The sequence below is a fragment of the Nannobrachium achirus genome, assembly GCF_963921795.1.
Source record: "Nannobrachium achirus genome assembly, chromosome: 11".
In the NCBI taxonomy this organism is placed as follows: Eukaryota; Metazoa; Chordata; class Actinopteri; order Myctophiformes; family Myctophidae; genus Nannobrachium; species Nannobrachium achirus.
In genome coordinates, this window is record NC_137820.1 from 32,176,498 (window position 1) to 32,203,773 (window position 27,276).

The following is a 27,276-nucleotide window of genomic DNA, read 5'->3' on the forward strand; positions in this document are numbered from 1 at the left end:
GCGAATTAATGGAATAATGTATTTCAATTTAACACATGCACGATACAATATTGATTTTTATGATCTTTGTCGCCTTGGTGCTCAGCATTAATTCATCTTAAACTTGTACTTACATTAATCCAATTAAAACACATTTAATGCTGTTTACTAGTGCAATACATATTTATGATTATAGTAGAATATATCCACTGAACATGAGAGAGTCACTCAATACAAATATGTTGGCAGATGGATTGATGAAAATGTTATTCAAATTTAAATACCATATAGACCAGGGTTGTCAAACATGCAGCCCGTGGGCCGTTTGCGGCCCGGGGAGAGGTCCAATGTGGCTCAGGACATGAGTTTCAAATTTGTAGTTATGGCTATTTGAAATTTTATTATTTTATTTTCAAATGGATTATTGGGGCTTCTTTAACAAAAAAATTGCATTTTTTTCACTACTCCAAATTTATTGTAGCCTATAACTGTACTTCCAATAATTAAAGTCAATTATTAAAGTACTTCTTAATAATAAACAACAAACTAATGTCATATATTGTAGTTATACTGTAGCAGTGACTGAGGCAAGGCCAGTTACAGCTCTGTAAGTAAACAAACACGGCATGCGCGTCCGCAATTGGACACAGCCCTCACCATGTCACCTTTTGTCCAATGCGCACCGCACTCCGAAAATGAGTTTGACAACCCTGATATAGACAATCTTCTCAGGAAAATGCCACATAAAGTGTGCTTATTTTACAGAGGCAGAGCCAGGTTCTTTACGATTAGTAGGAGAATGATTGTTGAAGCACTTATGATAAGTTATGGGAATGTAATTCATAAAAATGCAGAACCTTCCACTCTTAAACCCCTAGACACGGTCTATCATTAAGTGCTCAGACATATTACAGGTGATAGCTATGGTACTCGACATTAAATAGCGTGGGTTGTTCTTTGCTGGCAGAGAGGGGTAATAAAGCCCTAATCAGAAATATCACAATGATACTGGATTGGACCTTTTGACAGTACGACTCAAATGTCAGGCCCCCTGAGCACAGGTGGCCTTTTATTTTTGCTCCCCAATCTTCTTGGAACTAGCCCTTACCCGTTCAAAGATATGAGCTCCGAAATGATGTGCAGTGTGTGGGTTATGGGATGTGCACTGTGCACACAGTATATGAGGGATGGAAAGTAACTTTAACTTGCATCAATGTAAGAAATACCCGTTTGGTTTAATGGCTACAGAGATACTGTGTACCGATCTGCATGATTTTTGGACAACATCTGTAACAGGGCCAGACAACCACCCCCCCCCCCCCCCCCGCCCACACACACAAATTATATGTTTGATGATCCAGTGGCGTCAGTTCAGAAAAAGCTATGGTATGATATGGTCACATGACTGGTGTCTTGTGCGCGTGCAAGACATACCTTAGCAAAAGGCATGATACATGCATGATACAACATACATGATACAACCGTTTCTACGGTTTATTGGGCTGGATATGGCAGCCTGGAATGGTTGTTCAACTACAGCTAAACTTGGCATGTTAGTAAACGTGCCACAATTAACAATAATGCATTGCACCTGTGCAGCTGACCTGCGGAACTTGGGAATATACCATTTTATCAAGGTGGGGAGAATACAAGAGTGGAGAATGTAATTATAATACCTTGTTAAAGTGACCATTTTGTTAAATTTAGCATTTGTAGTTATTTTACTGTAATTTAACAACATAATAACCAGAACAGATAGACAAAGAGACATTCATGGATTTATATTTAAAAGTAACTTTTATTTTCCCCCTGGACCCAGAGTATGGCAGCTGCATACCCCTGCCATACCCAATTGACGCCCCTGGAATGATCTTGTTTCCTTGACAAGGAAACATTTGAGAACCGCTGCTGTATAGTGTGTGTGATACCCCATTATGTGAGCGGGACATTAACAAACCTCCGCATCACAAATGAGTAATGACTCATATCAGAATGCAGCATTGAGAGAGGAAATGACAAAATGGTCAAGGATGTGACTTTACTGCCAAAGCAATTCTTCTCTCATTCGATGAGGATGACTCAGCCAGTCTATGTCTTTGTCTGTCTCCTTCTCTTTCTCTGTCACTGTCTCTCTCCTTCTCTTTCTCTGTCTCTTGCGCACGCACGCAAGACACAACTTTTTTTCCCCCCCATGCCATGCCATGAATTCCATGGCACTTTCAGCACTGCACACTTAAATTAACTGATAATTATAAAAAGACAGAAAGTGACAGATGGACAGATAAACAAGAGCGAAATACAAATGTATAGAATCAGGGCTAATGGGGTGGCAGTAATTTATGAAGAGGATGCATTAAAGATTCATGGCTGAATTCTCTTAGGGTGACACTAAGCTGAAAGTACGATATTAATTACATCTGCAGCCTATATGAGAGCAGGGGAGAGGAGAGAGAGAGAGAGAGAGAGGGAGAGGGAGAGGGAGACCCAGCCAGAGCAACTGGATCCAGGACTTTCTGTCAGAACGACACCAGATGGTGAGGATGGGCTCCAAACTCTATGGCCCACTGACCCTGGACACAGGAGCCTCCCCAGGCTGTGTTCTGAGCCCACTTCTCTTCTCCTGTACACCCACAACTGCCAGGCAGAGCTCCAACCTACTGTATGGTGGTCAAGTTTGCTGACAATAACAACAGCCTGATCGTTGTTGACAATGAGAATGATGGTGCCAGGGAAACAACCTGGCCCTCTACAGTACGTACAAAAAAAAAGAAAAACCCTTGAACCTTTGATAGAGAGAGTAGGGATAGAAAAGCATGATGATTAAGATGACGTGAAAGATGGGGGCAGTGTGCCTCCTCCATGTGCAGAATGCCTCGCAGGGAACTGTCCTTGACGATAATGTGCCTCTTTGTCACGACCCACGTGCACAGAACACGCCATATCCACCATTTCTCAGATCGGTGGATTTGACAGCACGCTCCGTCTGATGATGCACAGACCACAGTTTGCCCCCTAGCTCTCCTATCAATCCTTTAATCACAGATATCACACAGCTATGCCCATGTGCATTAAGGCAATTGATGAGGTCACTGCTTGCTTGTAAACCAATAATGGACCGTCTCCGCACACACTGTTGGCTTTAGCTCTTTAGACACTAATAGGACCTATCATCTCTTTACGGCTGCGCAGCGCTCCGTTCTGTTTAACCCCTTCAGGACTGCTCGGTGTCTGCGTCTTTTTGACAATTGTAAGGTCACTCCCCTGTGGGTTCCATCAACGGTGGTCATTTCTGAGATCACTGTGTGTGTCTTCGGTGAGTTTATGGTGGCGGTTTCATATAACGCTCCACTTACTGTCAGCCCTCCCCCTGGCTGAAGGGAGGGTAGTGTTGGTTCTAGTGTGTGTGTGTGTGTGTGTGTGTGGGGGGGGGGGGGGGGGTACGGCTGCAACTATCGATTGTCGACTATCGACTTTTTATCCTCCAAAGGCAAGGGGTTATCGTCGTTGTCGGGTGAAAACCTTGTATGTCCAAAACCGTTCGTTTTGCATTTAACATTTAAATATGATTCAAACTATGCGAGGCGTTGTGTGCTTGTAGATTGTCTGTTTTCACTACTTTTGTGCGACGGCCTTGAACAGTATGATGAAGCAGGGCTTTACTTTGTGAAAGAACGTACGAATTTGAAACTTGGAGATACGAGGTTTCCGCCCGACAACAACGCTATGTTTTCACTAGTCACATGTCCGTCCGTGTGTGAACAGCTAATCTCGGGAACCACTGGACCGGTGGCTGTGAAACCTCTGCACGCACACTCCCAGGAGGCCAAGGGAGGCCAAGGAAGAAAATCCACCCCGAACTTTTCAAATCAGCCATTTTTTTATGTTGTAAAAGTACAATATTTGCCTCTGAGATGTAGTGGAGTAGAAGTAATAATATGGAAAATTCAAGAAGAAAAAAGTAGTACTTGGGTAAATGCACTTAGTAATTTTACACCACCGGTGCTGTTGCTTGGCCAGAGAGGTTCTCTGCTGGCTGAATGGAGGGGCGTGGGGGGTGGTGGGGGGGGTGGTGGGGGTGGGACAGTGGTAGCAGTGATGTCCTCTCTGGGTCTGAGCGTTAGTAAACAAATGGCTCCGCGTTGACCTCCTGTCTGCTCTCTCTGTCATCCTGACAGGGGTGAGAGCCCCTCCATGCTCCAGGGCAGCCACCAGCACCACGGCATGCTGTGCACACGCACGCACGCACGCACGCACGCACGCACGCACGCACGCACGCACGCACGCACGCACGCACGCACGCACGCACGCACGCACGCACGCACGCACGCACACACACACACACACACACACACACACACACACACACACACACACACACACACACACACACACACACACACACACACACACACACACACACACACACACACACACTGCCAATTAAAACATTGCACAGACAGCCATAATAGTGGGAAGGACAAAAGAGAGACTGTTTATGATGCAAATTAAATCGCTGAATCTCAAGAGTTTTTTTAAACAGAGTTTGAAACAGCTTGACTCGTTTTTTTCTTTTTTTTTTTTTTTACTTTCAACACATTTTCACAGCTTTTCACCATGTGACAGCTTTAGTTGCTGTGGAGTATTGAATGCATTTGGATAAGTCACTCTGGGAAATATAGTATAAACACACCTGACAATTGTGTTCTCTCTCTCTGTGTGTGTGTGTGTGTGTGTGTGTGTGTGTGTGTGTGTGTGTGTGTGTGTGTGTGTGTGTGTGTGTGTGTGTGTGTGTGTGTGTGTGTGTGTGTGTGTGTGTGTGTGTGTGTGTGTGTGTGTGTGTGTGTGTGTGTGTGTGTCAGTTTATAGGAGAGTGATAAGACTTCCTCTCTAGGTCAGTGGTTCTCAACCAGTGGTCTGGGGACCACCAGTGGTCCCTGAGGGGGTTCCAGGTGGACCCCAGCTAAATGGAGAGTTGGTAACCAAACGGACCCTTATAGATCTTTAACTCTTGAGTTTCATTTTACGCTCTTAAGAGTTAGATTATTGTTAAAATATCTGCATTAATTAATTGACAAGAAGTCTATACCATTATACAATGTAGAAGAATTATTTTGATCAACATTTGCCTGTTATTGCTCCTATATGCCAAATAAATAAAGCATGGAATTGTGGACAAACTTTTATCCAACGATAACAAAAATATTCAAAGTTTTGGGTCTGAGAGGATAAAACAAATGGTGGCCCTCGGCTCAAACGCAGAATAAATAATGGACCTTGATTTGAACAGGGTGGAAAACCACTGCTCTAGGTCATACATGTAAAAGATGGGTGCCATGATTTTTTTCACCCATAAAACATGATGATCAGGTATTCCAATAAAAGTAGTCCAAAAAAGTGTACAGAAAGTGTTAAAATTATGTTTTTATGTGGCCACACCCACCAGTTTAAGTATGCCTGTTTGTCAGAGATCGGTTTTCGGGCGGTTTTCCCCCCTCATTTTCCTTCAGATACGGGCCTTAACGGTTTTATGATGTATTATTTATTTACTTTTCAAGTTATCACTACTGCAATAACCAACACAACCAAAGCTTACATGAAAACAACAAAAGTCACAACTTAGGGAAAAAGTAAATAGTTACCATTGTTGCTTGTTGGTCAACTTGGTCCTCCCGAAATGTACAGTTCTAGTTCTGTAGCAACTTGGGACAGGTTGTGAGGTCGGTATCCATTTAATTCCAATAAATGTACATAGCGTCAAATGTCATTGTCCAGATCCACAAACAAGAAACAGGCAAAACCAAACCTTTGGAATTCCAAAAGAGCAATTACTTTTATTAATATGCGACGTCCACAGTCAGTAGTTAAGTGCTTTAGTCCATTCCAGCTGTCCAATGAAAAAATCATGCTGTCCTTCTACCTTCTTCCACACCACAGCCAAAACAAAGTCGCCACATTATGATGTCATCACTCACTCTGAGAGTCAACTGTAAGCTATACAGGCTGCGACCGCGTATTTCCCGGTGAACCTAAGCGCAACGGTGGGGGCTTGGGAGTGTGGGGAACACGCACCACTCAGGGCACTGGACCGAACCATTTGGGGATTTTAGACGGGGGGGTTTTAAACATTATCGCTCGCGTTTAGTGCGTGATTTTCAGAATTCAGACCCCTAAAAGTTTGGCTTGGGGGTCCCTGACTGGGGGGGACGGGGCCACGGGGGGGTCTTCTGGAAGTGAATGGAGGGGACGAAATTGGACCTGGAAGGTGACAAAAACCCCTTGTCTCCCCCCCATTTTCACCCCTGTCTATATAGCATTTGGAGATTGTGGAATAGTTGTCTGGCTATGCGAGACTAGGTGGGTGGTGACCCAGCTGAAGTTAGCCACACCCACAGTGTTGGGTGTATGGTAAAAGAGGATGGGATGAATTTATGATGTCATTAAATCAGTGTTTTTCGATTAGGCCTTTTGACAAAGAGGCTTTCAGCTTTCAGGAAGTAACCATAAATATACAGAGAAGCCAAATGTGCACATTATAACCCCACCTGCGTCACGATGCCGTGCATTGTGAGCTTGTAGATCGGCTATTTTCAAAAGATTTTTGAACATGTGAAATGGGACATTTCTTCACAATGAGTATACTTTAACTTAAGTATACTTTGACACCCATATTTTGTACTTTTACTCAAACAATTCTTTAATTCCAGACTTTTACTTGTAACAGAGTATTTCTATATTATAGTATTGATACTTTTACTTAAATACAACATGTGAGTACTTTTTCCACCACTGTCATAGTGGCAGTGACAGAACAACAGAAGGACCCTGACTGCATCAGCGATCACAGAGTGAAACGCATTTCTCACAACAATAACAACCTTGGCTTTCGTTTAACAGCTTTAGTTTGGAAGATGCAATTCTATTATTCTATTGTGTTCCCAAGCATGAAAACAACATTTCAAATGATCTTTTCAATTCCTCTGCATAAACAATAGCTTGGCTCGGGTGAAAACCATGTCATTTTACTTGCTGCCATTTGACGTGCTGGATATAATATGTTTGGTGGAAATCTTGTCATTTTGTTAAGGGTCATTTCCCACCGGGCAAGATAAAGATAAAAAACATTGTTCTCAATTGAAGTGAATGGGAGTGGATGCCTTGTAGCATCCAGTGTGGACACTACCATCCACTTCAATTGAGAAAGATATTGTTTATATTCATCTTTATCTTTATCTTGCCTGGTGGGAATGACCCTTTATTTGGATAAATGTGTCATTTAAAAAAACAATCATGAAGCTTGGACTTTCTATATTTGATTTGTCCTTGGTCCTTTATACGAGAGACAGCCGCTGATACGAACGACCTACGGCCTGGTCGCGACCTAGGCCACGACCTGGAGGTCGTAGGTCCCGGTTCTGGAGGTCGTAGTTCGCGGTACATACTTGTTAGGTCGCGGCCGGTCTAGTTTCGCGACCCCCGGCCGTGGTTGCGCCACCTCGGTCGTCCCCGGGCCGTCTTTTTGCAGAATATTCTAGAGCAGCAGCGCTATTCAACCTTTTGAAGCTTGTGATTGGCTGAACCGGAGGTAGGAAGCGCTCCATTGTAGTCACTTGGACCGCGCGAGGTGCACCAAAACCTATCCTTAACCCTAACCCCAACTCTAACTCTAACCCTAACCTTAACCCTAACCCCAACTCTAACCCTAACCCTAACCCTAACCCTAACCCTAACCCTAACCCTAACCTGCCGACACTGAGTAGCTAACCTGCCGACGCTGTTGAAAACGAGCGCTCCTTCCCTTAGCAAGCGTAGAGTTTCTAAACTCGCGTCCCTTCCCTTAGCAAGCGTAGAGTTTCGATCGCGGCGCTCCTTCCCTTAGCAAGCGTAGAGTTTCTAAACTCGCGTCCCTTCCCTTAGCAAGCGTAGAGTTTCGATCGCGGCGCTCCTTCCCTTAGCAAGCGTAGAGTTTCTAAACTCGCGTCCCTTCCCTTAGCAAGCGTAGAGTTTCGATCGCGGACTTCCCAGGTCGCTGAATTACGACCGAGATCGCGCAAAACCTCCAGAACCGGGACCTACGACCTCCAAGTCGTGGCCTAAGTCGCGACCAGGCCGTAGGTCGTTTGTATCAGCGGCTCTTGCTGCTTTATACTCTATTATCTCTTATATCCTAACTCTTCCTCTTAACTGCAACAGTGAGAACTCGCACAAAGAACTTAACTCAATCTTTTAAAACCATTGTGTGATGTCACAATAATGTTGTCACAATTCTGGTCTCTCAATTGTTCATCTTCACTCTACTCACAGCTCTTCTACTTTGTTATGTCAGTCTAAGTGTCAATATACTGTATCTGTATAGACACTAATTACACAAGGAATATCAACTCAACAGTAGATAATACGTTGAAGCATTTCCTTTAGTGCTTGGACACAAATCACTGAGCTACAGTATCAAAGGCATGTTGAAATTGTAGCATTTTTTTCTCAAGTGCACAACTGCTGTGTGTGTGCGCGCGCGTGTGTGTGTGCATGCATTTTTTTGGTAATGTGTTTATCAGTGGCGTCAGTTCAGCAAAAGCTAGGGTATGGCAAAGATGGGAGTCCTCATGGATAAGATACAGGATACATTTTGCATTTGTAGTTATTTTACTGTAATTTAACAACATAATAACCAGCGCATATAGACAAAGAGACAGAGGGACATTCATGGATTTATATTTAAAAGTAACTTTTATTTTCCCCCCTGGACCCAGGGTATGGCAGCTGCATACCCCTGCCATACCCAATTGACGCCCCTGGTGTTTATCCTCTTGTGTTGCAGGACATCCTGGGTCTTGATAAGACGCTGACCTACAGGTCTAAGAGGTCCCTGCTGGTTCCACCTATGATCATCACAGAGAACCAGAGAGCCCCCTTTCCCAGGATCATTGGCAGGGTGAGGAACACAATTTTCAATTCAATTCAAAGGAGCTTTATTGGCATGAAAAAAAACATACGCTTACATAAAAAACTGTTGAAAAAGGGGAACGTATACAGTTGGAGAGGGTACAGCATTGTGTAAACAGAACTATGTCACATTTTGTCATTATTGCGACCGTCAGGTCGCAGTTACTACCAAAACCTCCACCGGCTGTCTGTCCGTCAGTCTGTCAGTCTGTCAGTCTGCCCGTCACGTCACACTTTTCCCCAACTCATATCTCCGCCACCGTTGCCCCAATCCATGCCAAACTTTGCACACACACTCCTTGCCTGCCAATCCACAACCTCCACCCCACTCCAAGGACCCCCGGAGCTCCAGGGACCCCCTTCCGCCGCCGCCAAAAAGTGCAAAAATTACCAAATGACCACACCAACGGGGCTGTTCACTGGGAATTCCCGGGGACCACCGACTCCTGGTGCTCCAGAATGGATGCAAAAGTGGTCGTCCTAGTTACACAGTATGTCTACACTCATGTCATCAACATGGATCTGTCCCATATAGCGCCACCATCAGGCCGATTTTTTTCAAACACTTTTTTGGACACTGCTCCTACAGATTTTGCCCTAAAATCACGCAAATTGGTACACAATATGTCTACACTCATGCCATCAACATTGATCTGTCCCATATAGCGCCACCATCAGGCCGAATTTTTCAAACACAATTTTGGACACTGCCCCTACATTTTGCCCTAAAATCATGCAAATCGGTACACAGTATGTCTACACTCATGTCATCAACATGGATCTGTCCCATATAGCGCCACCATCTGGACGATCTTTTCAAACACATTTTGTACACTGCTCCAACACATTTTGCCCTAAAATCACGCTGCGACCTGACGGTCGCTTATCTCCCTATTAGGGAGTCTTACTGGTGTACTAGGGCATTCACGAATAGTAATTTTTAGTATTCGAATTATTCGACCTCAAAGTATTCGAATAGTCGAATATTCGACAGGACTGGCCAAACTGTCAAATATTAAGTAAGCAAGAGGCAAACATGTTGCGAGGCATTGTGAGCATGTAGATCGGCTATTTTCACAATATGTATCTGCATGTGGAACCGAGTCACATTAATACCTACAATTCCAAGTGCTTGTCAGGGTGGGGGTCCCCTGTTCAAATATGTTTATTTTGGGGGTCATGACCTAAAAAGGGTTGAGAACCCCTGGTATAGAGCATTAACAAATTCATCCACCAGGGGCATTGACAACTCATTCTTATGACTTCCTATCTAGGCAAGCTTTATAAACTATATATTTTTTAAGGATAAAAAAAATAAAAATAAAAAAATAATCCAATATTCGACTTCGGTGAACAACGTCGAATAGTGAATTTGATATTCGATTATTTGGTGAATGCCCTATTATGTACGTGTTAGGATATAAAGCTTTTTGAAACAAATAGTGGCAATCTTTAGCATTTTATTTCTCAAGACGATTTTAAGTATACAAAAAAGCCTCAGATTTAAAATGTGTTAAAGGTAGCAGCTCTGTTTGTATTCTAGAGGTCACTCAATGGTTTGTAGTCCTGGTTGTATTCCATTCGCTAGCACATGGGCTGATCATTCACTTCCAACACCGGTTTATAGTCTTAAAAGCGGAGAGCTCGGTACAGTCTGGGAGGGGAAGTGCTCGTAACAAGTGACTCATTTGACATCCACTTTCAGGTGGTTCTGCTTCAGCCTCTGTCCCTCAGACGGAGTGAAGTGTCTCATTAAAGGTGACCTCCTCGCAGCCCTGTGATGATGAGGCACGACGAGACTGGAGAGAACATCTGACATTCTTGACAGACACAAACAGGGGTGTCGCACCAAATTCTGGGCCCTGGGTACAAGGATTCACTGCGGGCCCCCCATGAATGTTCTTCATTGGGGGAGGGGGTTTAACCCATTTAGACCGGGAACACATTATATTACGCATTATTTTGTGCTTTAACTATTGAAAAATAGCAGACATACAAGCACCAAGTGCCACGCTGCGAGCTTGTAGATCTGCTATTTTTGAAAAATCTTGAAAATTGTTCAGAAGTCTTTGAATATTTCTAAGGTTTCAAATCCTTCTAAGGTTTTTTGAAAAACCTGTTTCTATGTCAGTGCTGCTCAAACCTTTTCATGTGAAGGACCCCCAAATGATATGTATTTGGCCACCGACCCCCATCTCAAAATATTTAGTTCCAGGGACCCCCCGGAAGCAATAAAAGAGTTTCAAATGTTCGCTTAAAAAATACATATTTGCACACATTTTCACGACTTAAAAATAGCAGATCTACTGTACAAGCTCGTAGCGCGGCACTCGGTGCAGCGCTGTGGGCTTGTATATTAGCTATTTTTTTTTCAAGCTAAAGTATAAAAGAATTAACGTCCCTCCACCTTGGGCCCTATAGTAACTCAGTCCCACTTCCCCCCCTTGTGACGGCGGCCTGGACACAGAGTTGTTGAGAATAAGGAGGGGAGCAGGACGGGCGATTGACATAATAAGTGACATGTGCCTGAACTCACCTTGGCATTGATGTGTGCATGTGCATATGAGACAGACAGAGACATAATTTGCACTGGTATTATTCAATTACACAGTTCTCTTTACTGAATTCAATTCAAGTCTATCAAGGCAACAAATATTGTTGCTATTTCAGAGGTCATTATGTGTGTGTATGTGTGTTGTTGAGGCACAGATGAAGAAAACAGTTCTTTTTAAATTTTGTTGAGATTATATGGACAGATATAAAATCAATGCTGTTTTTATTTTTATACAAATAGTATTTAGTTTTTTGCTATATTCCCTCTGACCAGAAGAAGGGATAAAACACAGCCCCAATGGCGATAACAATTAATGACCAGTGTAGGAGGCATTTATAGTATGTTGTAGACATATTATTTGTTATTTTATTGGACACTTGGTGGCAGGCTTTATATGGCCCGCATAGGGTGTGTGTATGTAGGAACACAGGTGCAGTGATTAGCGACGGCACAGGTAGCTGGTAGCACAAACAGTTATTACCAGAGCCACAGAAGCAACAGAGAATCCCAGCTACAGAAACCACACTGTAATTATGACTGGAACGTTCATTTAACTGCAATTCTTCAATCAACCTGGGAACCCATCGTCAACAAAAATGTTTTTGAAGATAATTCTTCAATAATACACAACAAAAACTGCAATATCGCCCAAATGGTAAAGGTGCATTTATATAGCTCCTTTATCCAAGGCGCTTTACAATGTTTGTGCATTACATTCACCCATTCACAAACACATTCATACCAACCTGCTCATCTGGAGCAATTAGGGAGTCAGCGTCTTGCTCAAGACTGGGAACCAGTCGCGACCGCGATTAATTTGAGGCTTTTTCTAACATGTTGTGGTGTATTTCTGCTTTTGTTTGCTGCTTTGGGTGAATTTAACACATTGTGTGTTATGGAATATTTCATTGGCAACTGTTTAAAGCACTGCTGTGTGTGAATCTAACATGTTGTGGTTTGTTTTTGTGTGTTTGTTTTGTTTGTCTCACCTGCCTGGTGCTGGTGCTGTGGTACCTCTGTATGCTGCTGGCTACGACAGTCTCATGTGAGTACAGCTATCCAACAGTGGTGGAAAAAAATATTATCACATTTTGTACTTTAGTAAAGGTATCAATACTGCAATGTAGAAATACTCTGTTACAAGTAAAAGTCCGTAATTCAAAATGTACTAGAGTAAAAGTACAAAAGTATTTAAATCAAAATATACTTAAAGTACCAAAAGTAAAAATACAATTTTTTTGAAAATAGCAGATCTACAAGCACACAACGTTTCACGATGCGATGTGTTTTGAGCTTGTAGATCGGCTATTTTCAAATAGCTATTTTCAAATAGCCAAGGTATAAAATAGGGCTAAAGTGGTTTATGTATGTTTTTATAATAATAGTATAATGTATATCTGCAAACTAAAGTAACTAGTAACTAAGCTTTCAAATAAATGTTGTACAATAATTGGATCAGAGATGTAGTGGAGTAGATGTAAAAGCAAAGGTCCATTTTGTTTTGTGTTTTTGTTCAGACCAAGGGTGTTTTAGGCACGGACATCAAACAAAAAAGCCTCTTTATTTTATTTTTATTTTATTTTATGTATTTCTATTGTGTTGTTAAGTAGGTGGTGGGTTTTTGCACGTGTTATGTAAATTTATAGAAAAAAAAAAGAAAAGAAAATAATTGCAACTATGGATATAAAATGTGAAATATGAAATGTAAAATTTAAATCATTGCAATAAAAAGTATTAAAAAAAGATGTAAAAGCATTGGAAATTGGAAAGTAAAGTACAAATGTCTCAAAATTGTACAGTCACGCCCTGGGTGTCAGGACACAGACATCACACAATACATAAACAAATGACTCTACTTAGACAAATGGTGTACCTTATTGTCTACCTTCACACTAAGTGTGTGTGTGTGTGTGTGTGTGTGTGTGCGTGTGTGCGTGTGTGTGTGTGTGTGTGTGTGTGTGTGTGTGTGTGTGTGTGTGTCTCACAGGTGATCTCAGCAGAGAAGAGGGTGAACCATGTGTTTCATCTGTCAGGGCCTGGTGCTGACCAGGACCCCAGAGGTGTGTTCACCATCGACATGGATACCGGAGACGTGTCAGTCACACGCTCACTGGACCGAGAGGCCATTGACTCCTACCAGGTCAGTCAGCTGATGCTCACCAAGGTCCCTTTATGTGTCCTACGGAAAACTCCCAAAGTGGGGACTGGGAACCTCCAGGGGTCCTGGAAATAACTTTAACCTCTTTAAGCCTATATACATTGGCTATTTAGAAATAGCCGATTGTGAGCTAATGCGGTAGACGTCTGTTCTAAAAACAACTTCAATATATCACCAGTGAGACGCCTAAGAGCGAAAAGCGAGGTCGCGCCATCTGTCTTGGTCTTCTGTCTTGGCCATATATGGATTATGTTAGTGTGGTTCTCCAAACAGGGCATCGTCTGGGATACAATCCCTTTTAAGCCCATATATGGAGTTCCCTAACAGAATCCCTTTTATGCCCATATATGGAGATCCCCGCTCTGAGTATCTGACATCACTGTGATGTCACCTGTGATGTGTCAGGGGAACCACAGTGTCAGGCGTTACCCGTCCGGACGGACGTCTACGGACAATGTGACAGTTCTGATAGTAAACTGCGCAATAATATAAATCTTAAATGGGGTCCCTGTGGCATACAATATTTTCAGATGGGGGTCCGTGGCCAAATAGGCCACATATTAATTTGGGGGTCCTTGACATGAAAAGGTTTGAGAACCAGCTGATTTTAAACTTCAACCTTAGTTGATTACAGTTACACGATAATGGTTTTTCTGTTGCAACAAATCTGACATCGTTCACTCAATAGCACATTAGCTGCCCGCTAACCTGCACAGAATGATACATGGCACTATACTATCACGTTGCCACAGAACCATACTATATATCTGTGGAAGAGGATGAGATGTGCTCTTGAATGAGGAGAGGATGATTTGACGGAGAGGGAGAGGGGATGATGGAAGGAATGCATGAGCAGCTGTTCCTGTTGTCACGAGTCAATGTTAGTCATTTTAAAGGTATTAAAAAGTCCTTAAATTGTGACTTGATGTGTAGATACCCTCTCTATACACTTAAAGTGGAAGACCACCCATTTTAAATATTGAACTATAGGCATGTTTTCACTACAGTTCCGGAATTTTTCCTGCAAAATAATTAGCATAATAATTTTCAACTTGCCGGGAGTTTTGTTTTTTGGGTGTTTTCACATGAGCAAAAATGCAGGCATAGCCATAAAATACATCGTTTTCACTAAAACCATTGTCACGGTATAAGTACTTGTTGCCAGACTTTGCGAGAGAAATAAGCAACCAGGTGTACGAAAATAAGCCCAAAAAGTGATATTATCTAGGCCACAAGAGCACTTTAAAACTAAACGCATCGCCGCATCAGCTACTTGAAAAGTGATCTAGAAGCTTACAACAAATAAAACGCAACCAGAAACTATCAAATTATATATAAGCAACTTTACGGAAATCAAGCCCATAGTCGCTTATAAGTAGCAGGCATGGCAACACGCCATACAGTCTCACTGCTTGTTGAGCAGCCGTAACGGGTGCTTCGAGTCTTCGCTTCTGTCTTTCTTTTTCTCTCTCACCCGGCCTGAACGGTTCCTGAACCCTTCAAATGGATTTAACAAGTTACAAGACATATTCTTCATGCAAAAACACATAAGGTTCAGAAAGGATCGCTGCATGATGCAACGTGTTGCACTTGTGGGCTTGTAGATTATTAGCTGTGTTTTTTTTCTTCTTCACGCGGCACCATAAAGATGGATGACCAGAGAAAGAAAGTGACTTCTGCTGTGTTTGTCAATGCGATTCTAGCCTAAATAATTAATCCCCTATACAAGGTGAAGCTGTAGACCTACTTTATTTCTATATATTCCTTTACATTCAGGTCGTTTTCAATCCCAGATACAATGTTTTAAACTGTTAACTGGCTCCTTTGATGCACCTGGTTGTAAAAAAAACGGCAAATTCGCGGCATGCGTTTTCACTGGAGGGAAATTTGTATTGTCACGGTACTTTCAGCGAAAATTACTAGGTATTTTCCCGTCACGTTTGGGACACCAAAACTTCCGGCACACAAAATAGGTGGCCGTTTTCACATGGCGTGAATTTCAAAATTGCCGTAATTTTTGAAAAAACTTCCAGAAGTTTTGCTCTATGAAAACGGGGCTTATGTCATTAATATACCTTAGAGGAGTTGCCTAGGACTGGAGGATTGATTTTGGGGTTGACAACGATGACATCACACCGTTGTACTTTACAATACAAACGCCAGAATCAATCCTCCAGTTCTAGGCAACACAGAAGAGGGGGAACTTTTTTTTTTCTTTCCACACTACTCCTCTATTAAAGGTTTATTAATGACATTCGTTCAATATTGAAAATGGGTGGTCTTCCCCCCTTTAAAGAAGAGAGAGAGAGAGCGAGGTAGAGGGGGAGAGGGAGAGAGAGAAGGAGGGAGAGAGCCAGAGTAGGGAATCACCAGCTCTTCCCAATTTAGTCCACACCTCCCTGCTCCATCCACCAGACACCTGTCAACAGACAGGAGAGAAAGACACAGCCTGACGGGCACAGCAGGCGACGTGACACTGTAAAGTAACGATAAGCTCCACCCACCAGGGACCTGTCAACAGACGAGTGAAAGACATGCTGACAGCCACAGCATGGGGCGTGAAACTGCACAGGAACTCTAAAGTTTCAGTACCAGAATAATGCACAGGCTGGTATTGAAACTACAGTACCTACGTATATTGTTCACCTTCGCCTGTCTCTCTTTCCCTCTCTGCATGTCTATCTCTCTTTCTAGTGGTGGAAAGTGACTAAATACATTTACTCAAGTACAATTTTGAGGCATTGCTTTACTTTACTGGAGTATTCTAAAATTTCAGCACTTTTACTTCAACTCCACTACATCTCAGAGACAAATATTGTACTTTTACTCTTTGTAAATAGTACATTTTGAATTCCAGACTTTTACTTATCACAGAGTATTTCTACACTACAGCATTGATACTGTTACATAAGTAAAACATTTTAGTACTTTTCCCGCTACTGTCTGTATGTCTCTCTCTCTCGCTCTCTTTCCCTACCTCCCACTTGAACCTTAGCATCCCTATTATGGGTCTAGCGTTCGCTTATAAAAAGCCAATGTACAAGCTCACAACTCGTACAGAGCCAATCCAGTCAACCTCGTTATTAGTTTACCAAGTGCAGAGAGTTTAAGTGGGTACAGCTTTTACAGCCCCTTCAGTCAGACTTTTCTTCTCTCTGGATGCTCAGGAATGGGGCCATGTTCGTTTTATTTGCTCTATATCCCATCAATCTTATTTAGTACCTGTTTAAGCCTTGTTAAACCACAGTGGAGTGGTAAATGCCCCGCAACTGTAATTCCACATTATCATGAAACCCAAACTGAATTTCCAAGTTTCAATAGCCTACTTTTACTTCTACTCCACCACTTCTCAGAGGCAAATATTGTCTATACTTTTACTCCACTACAACTATTTGAAAACGGTTAGTTACTTTACAAATTTCGATTATTATAAAGGCATACATTAACCACTTCAGCTCTACGTTTAGGCCATTTGAAAATACAAGCTCACAATGCGAGGCATATTGTGAGCCTAGATCTGCTAAAATATTTGTATCTACAAATGGGAGGCTACATTTGTGAAAACCTGTGAAATGGGACATTCTGCATAATGACTAGGCTACGTTTTATGTATACAGCCTACATTTTGATGACCAAAACGTCATTACTCAAGTAGGCCTACATTTTGAACATATGGGACTTCTAACAGAGTATTTCTACTTTTACTTAAGTAAAACCTGTGAGTACTTTTTTCATCACTGACGGCCTTGCTGATCGAGCCTCGATCGGCTCGCTCACTCTCTCAGTCAGTGCATGCAGCACAGATGCAGCAGCAGAGCAGTGCATTTCTGAGTTCTAACTTCTTCTAACTTTCACTACACAGTAAGCTTGAATTTTCCTTACTTGATTAATTTAAACTTAATTTATTTTCTCGAAAATACATTGAGCGCAGAGCCCTCATTTTCAATGATGCCGAGATTGCAGAAGGCATAATGGGCCTATAATTAATATTGAAATAAGAACAGCTGGATAAAACAAGTTATGTATTGTGAAAACGACATTTGAAAGTTGAATTAAATTCTTTATCCAGAGCTACTTATACAATTGTCATCTACAGTAACAACACATTAAAGTGCTTGCTTATAGCTATGGCTTGTTACTGATGAAAAAAAACATCACAAGGATGCAACTGGGACATATCATCAGTGATGTAGCCTGGGGTCGACGGGTGTTTCGGGTCTCGCAACATCATACACCCTCGCCCAGGTGACCCAGCCGGGGTTGATCAAGTCCCGACTTACGTCCCAGTAGCTATCCACGATCAGTCCTATTAGGGAAAGACAGGGTCACTCAATGTGCTGCACCGGAACTACTCTGCCGGGATTGGGGGTACTATTCTGGCGCGTGGAAGAACTAGGCTCTATGGGTTGGCTCCTGGCCGGGCTCCTCCTACGTCTCACCAGGTCCTCTCCTGCTCTCTCGTTGCACCAGACCCCAATCCAAACATTCCATTCAGCTGCTGCAGTTGAATGGCCCTCCTAAAGGCCTCACCGTGGATTTGTTGGGCTTCTTCCTCACGGAAGACACAGGCTGGGGCGCTAACCCAACCTGCTCCCGGGTGCCGTCTAAATTCCGGCCGTCAACCGAGTCTCCGGTGGTCACCAAACTATTCCTGGTTGTCACATAGTCTATTCCTATGAGCCACTATAAATAGAACTAATAATGAAAAAAAAACATCACAAGGATGCAACTGGGACGTATCATCAGTGATGTAGCCTGGGGTACTTAATTAAAGTCCGAGGTGTACGTTTGGTTACGGTCATGACGTCACCATCTGGCCACGGCCACAATATCGTCCTTTAATTAAAGTAAAAATCACACTCGTGTGAACTGAGCGGTTGTGTGTGTGTGTGTGTGTGTGTGTGTGTGTGTGTGTGTGTGTGTGTGTGTGTGTGTGTGTGTGTGTGTGTGTGTGTGTGTGTGTGTGTGTGTGTGTGTGTGTGTGTGTGTGTGTGTGTGCGCGTGTGCAACAGCGCCCCTCCCTTAACATGTGTGGTCAGAAAAGGTTACTGCAGGCTACAGACAGACAGACAGACACGGAGACAGACAGACAGACCCACACACACGGCCACGTATAGGAGCGTTGTGACCACCGCTCAAAAACTTGATGACTTTACTTGAAACACAAAATGACCACTTATAGTGACTTATATATAATAAAGGCAAGGACGCAGAGAGCACATTTTAATAGTTTATTGTGCTTTGGCAACACATGCCAAAAATCAACGCCAATAAAACCTGTTGAATTGAATTCAGAAAAGAAGAAAAAGAAACAGGTCAAAAATCCAGACATGTAGGAACTATTGATCTATGATGTTCACTGATGATCAATACGGAGCTTTTCTAATGTGTGTTTAAGCTGTGTCGCTGTTGGGTAATGACTTGGTCAATACGCTGCGTCAATTCCCTTTTGTAAACACAGCCAATTAAGCAGTCAAGGTCATATTGAGCAACTACTGCTCATCCTCGTCCCTTCATCCTCTGTTTTCCCTCTATTCCCCACACTCTTCTCCCTTTCTTACAATCGATTGTGACTGGTGTGTATTCTCTTAGTTAGTATTCTTAACCAATACTATTGAGAGTGATATTATTGATGCTGGCAGGTTGAGTCAACGAGGGTCTGCAATGATTGCGAATATTGACACATTTGTTGTTTGGACAGCATGTTAAAATGCGACGGCTATGGTGTGAAATTATATTTGCTTTTTTACGCTCTCAAAGTTACTGTAAATGAACACTTTGGGCTTGAACAGTGAACAATGAAAGTAGCTTCTGGCTTCTGCCTGTCAGTATTGAAGTGCAGCAGTTCACAGCGTAAATAATGCAAATGGCATAAAGTGCTGCATAACAGCTGAATAATAACAGCAGGGAGAGGTCAGGCGAAGGAACAACATGAAGCCTATTACAGAAAATCTGGTATAGCGAGCAATGCAGACCAAGAAACAAACCTCAAACAAAGTCAATATTTACTGTGGAACAGCAAACAGGCACAGCAATCAGCTGGACCACATGCTCACAAGGATTGAATGTCAAACATTATTTTACGATTACGCTCAATTAGGATGAAAATGAATGTTAATGAGATGGAAAATGGAGGGGGTGAGAGAGGGGGAGATGGAGAGGGGCAGGCAGGAAGGAGGCTTATCGCTGTGGTTGCACCAAGCTACAGTAGGGTCGAGCTCTGATTGGCTTATAACAGAGTAAAGGGCTGTCTGTAATGTCTCCGACCACCAAAACTTTCGTCACAACATCTGGGATTGCAGATTTCTAAACTCTAATTAGGGGTAATGCTTTTCAGAAGTTGCGAGTGGCGTCATTTTGTAGTTGAACCGGATGAAAGGTTCTGTGGCTGGAGACAGTATGGACAGCCCTTACGAACAGAATATGAAAAGCTATTCATATAGGTTTTTGTTTATAGCGCACACTCACAGTTGTGCTATAAATAAAAATCTGCTGTATTTTATTTGCTCGTGCAGTATTCATGGGTTGCATTTGTAGTCCTAAACGGCCATGTTGAGGACAAACAAAAGTGTTTCAATGTCTCTGATAGTCTGATTGGCATAGAACTAATGTTCTACGCCAATCAGAACTAGGGCTGACCCCAAAAAATCGAATATTCGAAGCTTCGTTCGAAGGCACGGTATTCGAATTTGAAAAATAAATTCAAATAATCGGCCGCGGCCGTTTGTCCTTTGGGGGGGCCGCGTGCCTTAGCTTGCATGCGCCTCGCTCCACTCTAAGCGTGATTGCGTCACCCCCTTCTCACACACGCGTTAACATTAATAACAAGCCAACAACAACAAGAGCATGCGTGAAGCCATCAGAATGGTCGCCGATGAAGAAAAGAAAAGACAGCGCGCTGTCACATATGTGACACCAATGTCTGAGTAACATCACCCAATGCAACTATGCGATGCAGTCACACATTTCTTTGCCAAACCAATGTCGGTGTAACATCCATGCATGCGGTTGCTGTCTTCCACACGCTGCTGACAGACACACAACTCAACGCAAGGAAACAAACAGCGAAAATTGGATTTTACAAAACGGACCCCGTCAGCGTCGATCCCGTTTTAAAGAGGAAAAAATAGCTTAAAACCAACTTGCTAGGGTTACGTTGTCGTGGTGTTGATGATGACAAGTTTATATCGGATCTGCAAGCTCACTAGTCGCGCCCGCATAGAGTACGTTGTCTGAGCCTGACCGTCAGCTTTCGGTTGATGAGTGTGGAACTTTAAATCAGACACACTGCAGTGCAATTATTTACTATAAAATCTACTATTACATTTGCGTGTACAGTACACCTTGGGACTTGGGAGTTAATTTTCTTTAATATAGAAAACATTCGTATCATAGCCTATTCTTCTTCTTCTTCCTCGTTGTATTGTTGTATTTAATGAGCTTTATTATGAGGAAAAAACTGGTGTGTTTTCCCTTTTAAAATTGGGTAAATCGCGCATTTTTAAACACATTTCCTTAACGGTTATCACCGATAAACTTTTGCTCCCGACCTCAGAATAGACCTCTCCTCTCTGTATGTGACTGCATTGGAGATGCTGACATGTATAGGCTTGGGACAAGCATACAATACATACAGTATAACCAGTAAGACGCCTAAGGGCGACAAGCGACCTTGCCATAAAGGGCGAGGTCGCGCCATGTCTTGGCCATCTGACCTCATATGGGAATGCCCATATATGGAGGCCACATCGGCCACATACCACACTAACAGAATCCATATATGGCCAAGACAGCCCATATCTTTGTGGCTGGTTCTACAAACAGGGATCTCCATACATTAGGGATCTCCATATATGGGCATAAAAGGGATTCTGTGATTGTGGTTCCCCTGACATCACAGTGATGTCAGTATGATGTCAGAGCAGCAAACCCATAGATCATAAAAAAGCATACACGTCCAGAAGGAGATGTGATGTTATGTGATGTTTCACATAACATACCAGTAAGACGCCTAAGGGCGAAAAGCAGGGCGAGGTCGCTCCATCTGCTTGGCCATATATGGATTCTGTTTGTGTGGTTCGCCTAACAGGGCATCATCTGGGATACAATCCCTTTATGCCCATAAATGGAGATCCCTGCTCTGAGTATCTGACATCACTGTGATGTCACCTGTTTATGCCCATATATGGAGATCCCTGCCCTGAGTATCTGACATCACTGTGATGTCACCTGTGATGTCACAGTGATGTGTCAGGAGAACCACAGTGCCAAGCGTTACCCGTCCAGACGTCCAGACACAGACAAGCTGTGACGGTTCTGATAGTAAACTGCAACCTACGGCCACAATAAGCAATAAAAGGTTCATTCTTATTTACTGTGTCACTCTATCTCGTATCAGTGCAGGCTGAAAATCTGGCAGGATGAAAATCTGAATTGGGTCAATTTCTGCTGAAGCATAAAGCTTTAAATTTGAATACTTTTCTCTCTGATTGGCCGCAATGCATTTTGAATAGTTTTCATGGGCTGCTGGTCTAATGCAATTTCAACTGACAAAAGGATTATATGAGCGGCAGTATATGAGCTAGTGGAAATGAAAGGAACCTCGAAGTTACTGCATTATGACATCGACATTGATATGTCTTTGACATTGGCGCCGGCTGCTTTAGATATATTTTGCGTTTGACTTGACAATGAACTTTTATCTTTGGCCTCTGAAACGGGCATATTGATTGAAAAAAGCCTGCTGGGTTCCTTTGGTCTTTGGAACTGAGAGCTCAGCGTTGCAGTCAACGTGACGTCTTGTGGCAGCAGATCTGAAAAGCGCCACCCTCTGTTCCCTCTCTCCCTCCTTCTTTCCTCTACCCTGTCTGTCATGTCACAGTAACTGTACTGTGACATTGAGAAGACAGACTCCCTGAAGAACTTACAGTATGAGCCTGGCCTTTGCACGCCTTGTTTTGGATCTGTGAATTTGTCTCCATTAAGAACGCACTAAGCTCCTCTGTACTTACAGTACAGTCACAAAGATGGCAGCAGGAACTCGGGGCGGCACGTCTCTAATATGAATTTAAAAGTGTTCATAAGAACTGCTTCAGCCTTTTCAGTTTTGCAGATGTGGCACATATTTCATTCTCTTCCACAATCTTTCATTATGTTGCTTTTACAGGATTTGATCAGACTTCTTGTACCTGGCAGTACAGTACACGCAGCTCTGATTGAGGCCTCATCTAAAACTGGTTGTTTAATCAACTTTTACTGTGTGTGTGTGTGTGTGTGTGTGTGTGTGTGTGTGTGTGTGTGTGTGTGTGTGTGTGTGTGTGTGTGTGTGTGTGTGTGTGTGTGTGTGTGTGTGTGTGTGTGTGTGTGTGTGTGTGTGTGTGTGTGTGACCTAAACAATGCAGCCAGTAGCAATACCGCAGTGAAAGACATCGTACTCCCAAGCTTTTCGCAACAATATGATGTAAACATTATAAGGAGGCATGCAAGTATAAGGGCAAAAATAATGAATGTGTGTGCGTGCATGTTTCTGTGCCTGATATTCCAAAAGCATCTGGGTTCTTTAGAGGAATTGAAACCACATTAATTTACAGTATAGTAATGTAGTATGATGTAGTATAAAAAACTGTACATTTTCAGTGTAAAAGATATATCTATATATTTGAAGATATTTATATCGTGCCTGGGTAGCTCAGTCGATAGAGCTCTCGCCTTTGTGCCGCAAGCTCATGAGTTTGATTCCGGGCACCGCCAACTCAGCGTATGAGTAGCACGGCTTGGCAAGTCATGCGGCAAGTACTGGGAGCTGATGGTAGGTGTGGCGCTCCACCTCAGCAGCCCATCTCCCAGGGGTCTAGCGCATTGTAACGGGGACAGACTCCCGCGTGTTACTGGCTGATACCGACAATAAGCCACTCCCGACCTACTTCCTACTTATATCTTAAAATTCATTGTAAAAAAAAAGAGAAAATTGTTTACTGAGTGTACACAATACAGTACACTTACATACACATACACTCATACAGCATAGCATACTGATATGGCATGGCCAGACATTTTTTGACCTGAGTCGGCAAGTGGGGCGCTGACTTGTGAAGAGGTGGAATGAAGTTTTAGCATGAACACACACAGATGCATGTTTGGGTGTGCACAAACACCATACCATTTGTCTCCTCTATACTGTACATGCAGCATACTGTATATCTACTTTAATAACTAACATTGTCAGTGTCTTACAATCCTGTTTTAACTCATTCAATCTGGGAAAGCATCTGTGTCATTTTTTATTTTAGCTATATGGGTCATTCCCATATTTGGTGCCATTTGTGTCCTCATGACATAATACAGCATATCTTGTAAAATAAGCAAAAATATGAATAGTAGGAATGACCCATATACAGTATCTAGCACATTGGTTTGCTCTTCAAAAATAGCAGATATACAAGCTAGCTTAAAGTGATCCCTGACTAATACGACAAATATGCCTTAATACATTATAATTGTCCTCTATAACTACAATGTAAAATTAAAAACACCTTAATAATTTTATTTCTTCTAGAAATAGCTAATCTTTCACTCAACAGGGGAAATGCCCGTCGCAAGTTGATGATGTCATAAATGTCATGTGTGATCTATCCCTATGGAATTTATGGCATGCATGTGCAAATAAAAACAAACTTAATACTTCATATGGTTAATATGAGCATCAACTCAATATTTCAAATGTGTTTTTTGCACATGCATGCCATAAATTCCATAGGGTTAGATCACACATGACATTTATGACATCATCAACTTGCGACGGGCATTTCCCCTGTTGAGTGAAAGATTAGCTATTTCTAGAATAAATAAAATAATTAAGGTGTTTTTAATTTTACATTGTAGTTATAGAGGACAATTATAATGTATTAAGGCATATTTGTCGTATTAGTCAGGGATCACTTTAAGTGTCATACTGTGTCGTTATCCTTATCGGTAATGGAGCACTCTGTGCAGAGCTGACAAGCTGAAAGAAGTGCATTGTCATCTGAATTTCTTGCAGCGTGTTTAAACTTTTATCCATGGGTTTCTCCATGATGTAATGCATTACATAAACTCAAAGATAACAAAAGTGTATAAGAACTGAACGGGTTTTGACTACTCCAGTAAGCTTTCTCTGAAATAAACCCTCATCTGATAATAATTTTTCCTCCTATCTCGCAACTCGTTCCTTACTATTATTATTTCATATTTTAAACATAGTATAGAGCAGGGGTTCCCAAACCTTTTTGGCTCAGGGCACCCCTATAAATATTATTTTCTTCCGAGGCACCCCAACATTATATACATCATTTTCACTTCCAACACCTTATATGTATGCCATATTTTAGCGATTATGTTGCGAGGAAAACGTTGAGATAATGGCCATTTTGTTTAGAACTGACTGAAAACTTTGTACGTTTAAAATCGTTACTGTCAGGCAGAAACCATGTATCTCCAAGTTTCAAATGTGTACGTTTTCTTTTTCGCAAAGTAAAGCCCTGCTTCATCATACAAGGCCGTCGTACAAAGGTAGTGAAAACAGATGATCTACAAGCACACAACGCCTCGCACCACGAGGCGTTGTGTGCTTGTAGATTGCTGTTTTCACTATTTTAAATCATTTTTAAAATGATAAATGCAAAACAAAGACTTTTGGAAATACAAGGTTTCCACCCGACAATGACGAAATTATACTAAATAAGTGTCCAAATAAATTCCAAATATAAAATTATCTGGCGGCACCCCTGGACTGCCATCTCCACCCACTTTGAAAACCCCTGGTATAGAGTACCAAAGAAGACACGATTGTTGTCACTCAAACACTTGGAAAAACTGTTTTAACTTGAAGCAGAGTGGATTTCAGAATCCAAAAAGCGTGTAATGGCCAGTCATATTCCAGAGGTGTCACCCCAGGCCTATATATAAGCAAGACTACATGTGCATGCATGTGCATTGAGTACATGTGAACATGTCTACAGTACAGAACATGTACCCATCACCCTCTGGGTGATGTTCTTGTCATGTGACTTTATGTTCATGAGGGCTGAGACAGTTGAAGCTTGTTGTTCAAATCCCACTCCTGTTTTCTGCTTGACTGGACTGTAATGTCCTGAGCTTTAGAGAGCAGAGGATACGCTGCCCTGCACACACCAAGATAAAGCACACACACACACACACACACACACACACACACACACACACACACACACACACACACACACACACACACACACACACACACACACACACACACACGTGCGCACAAAGACACACACGCGTGCGCAGTCTGCGCACACACGCGTGCGCGCTCAACGCTTGCCGTTTGTGGGCGTGTTTGCCCCCGAGATGGACAGAAACAGACTATTGTATGGAAACAGAATGGAAAATATTGATAACAAAGTTTTAAATGAGCTGTTCCCAGCAAGCCTGTCAGGACCTGGACCAATCAGTGACGTCTCGATTGGGGCCAGATCACAGCCCATATGGGGATGATCTTGACGTCATTACCAGGACGTCATATGGACTTTTTTGTTTGACAGGATTATTGTTATTGTTTGCAATGTTAGTTGAAATATGAGCATATAAGGTTATATTCTGGGACATATCTGGCTAGTTATGATATTCATCAGGCCTAGATTATCACCTGATTTCAACCAACATAAATCCTGTCAAACAAAAACTTCCATTTGACGTCCTGGTAATGACTGTCAAGATCATCCCCATATGGGCTGTGATCTGGCCCCAATCGAGACGTCACCGACTGGTCCAGGTCCTGACCGTGCTTGCTGGGGTTGTAGAGGTATTTCACCTCTACAACAGATCCATGACCTGTTTCTTGACTAAAATGTATATATGTTTACAGACAAGCTGTCAGAGATGGACACAGTGTGACCCCGTGCCTGTCAGCAGTCCTGCCCGGGGACGACTTACGTCTTGACCTGTCTTGAATCACAACCTCGCTTTCAACCCACTAAAACCGGGAAAGCGTCTGTGTTCTCTTTGTGAAGCTTACTCAGCCTAAGAGGTTGGGGATATTCTCCACTCAATGATGCAACAGTGTGTCCCAGTTTGAGCAAGAAATACAATACTGACATCATTGTACACAAGCTGACATGAACTGATGATCCTTATGTATGTTAAAGATAAGAAACAAGGATATGACAGAGAGATAAATCAATTTCTCCCATCTTTTAATTTGCTTTATGGCCTCTAGTACAGGGGTCTTCAACAGTGTGTCCCAGTTTGAGCAAGAAATAGTGACATCATTGTACACAAGCTGACATGAACTGATGATCCTTATGTATGTTAAAAACACAACTAGTGCCTCTTAATCTGAAGGTTGCTTGGTGCCTCGGTGCCACGCAGTTTCCTCCATAGGCCGCCGCTATTATTTTGAAGGGCTGGAAGGGGGTTGTTTTTGTTTTTTTGGATTATCACTTGACGGCAACGATTACGTCATCTAGTCACATGACAGTGTGGGACAAGAAGAGGAAGATGGCTGCGCCCTGCCTTGTGCCTTGTTTACATTTAGATCTGCTGCAAAATGTCTCAAAATGGCTATTTTGTTTAAATGAAGTTTCTTTATGGGCCTCTCCATTGACTTAACATTGAGGAGCTTCACTTCGCG

At 42.5% G+C, this 27,276-nt stretch overlaps 1 protein-coding gene across 1 annotated transcript in view; it reads left to right on the plus strand.

Annotated features, from left to right (window-relative positions):
- LOC308294289 (cadherin-13-like) overlaps nt 1-27,276 on the plus strand; it is a gene marked incomplete at both ends in the record, with an annotated part of 228,901 nt that overhangs the window by 75,680 nt on the left and 125,945 nt on the right. Inside the window, 2 exons of the mRNA XM_080737017.1 lie at nt 8,795-8,908; nt 13,461-13,613. Of these exons, the coding sequence (XP_080593143.1) occupies nt 8,795-8,908; nt 13,461-13,613 (267 nt within the window). The remainder of the gene's footprint in view (nt 1-8,794; nt 8,909-13,460; nt 13,614-27,276) is intronic.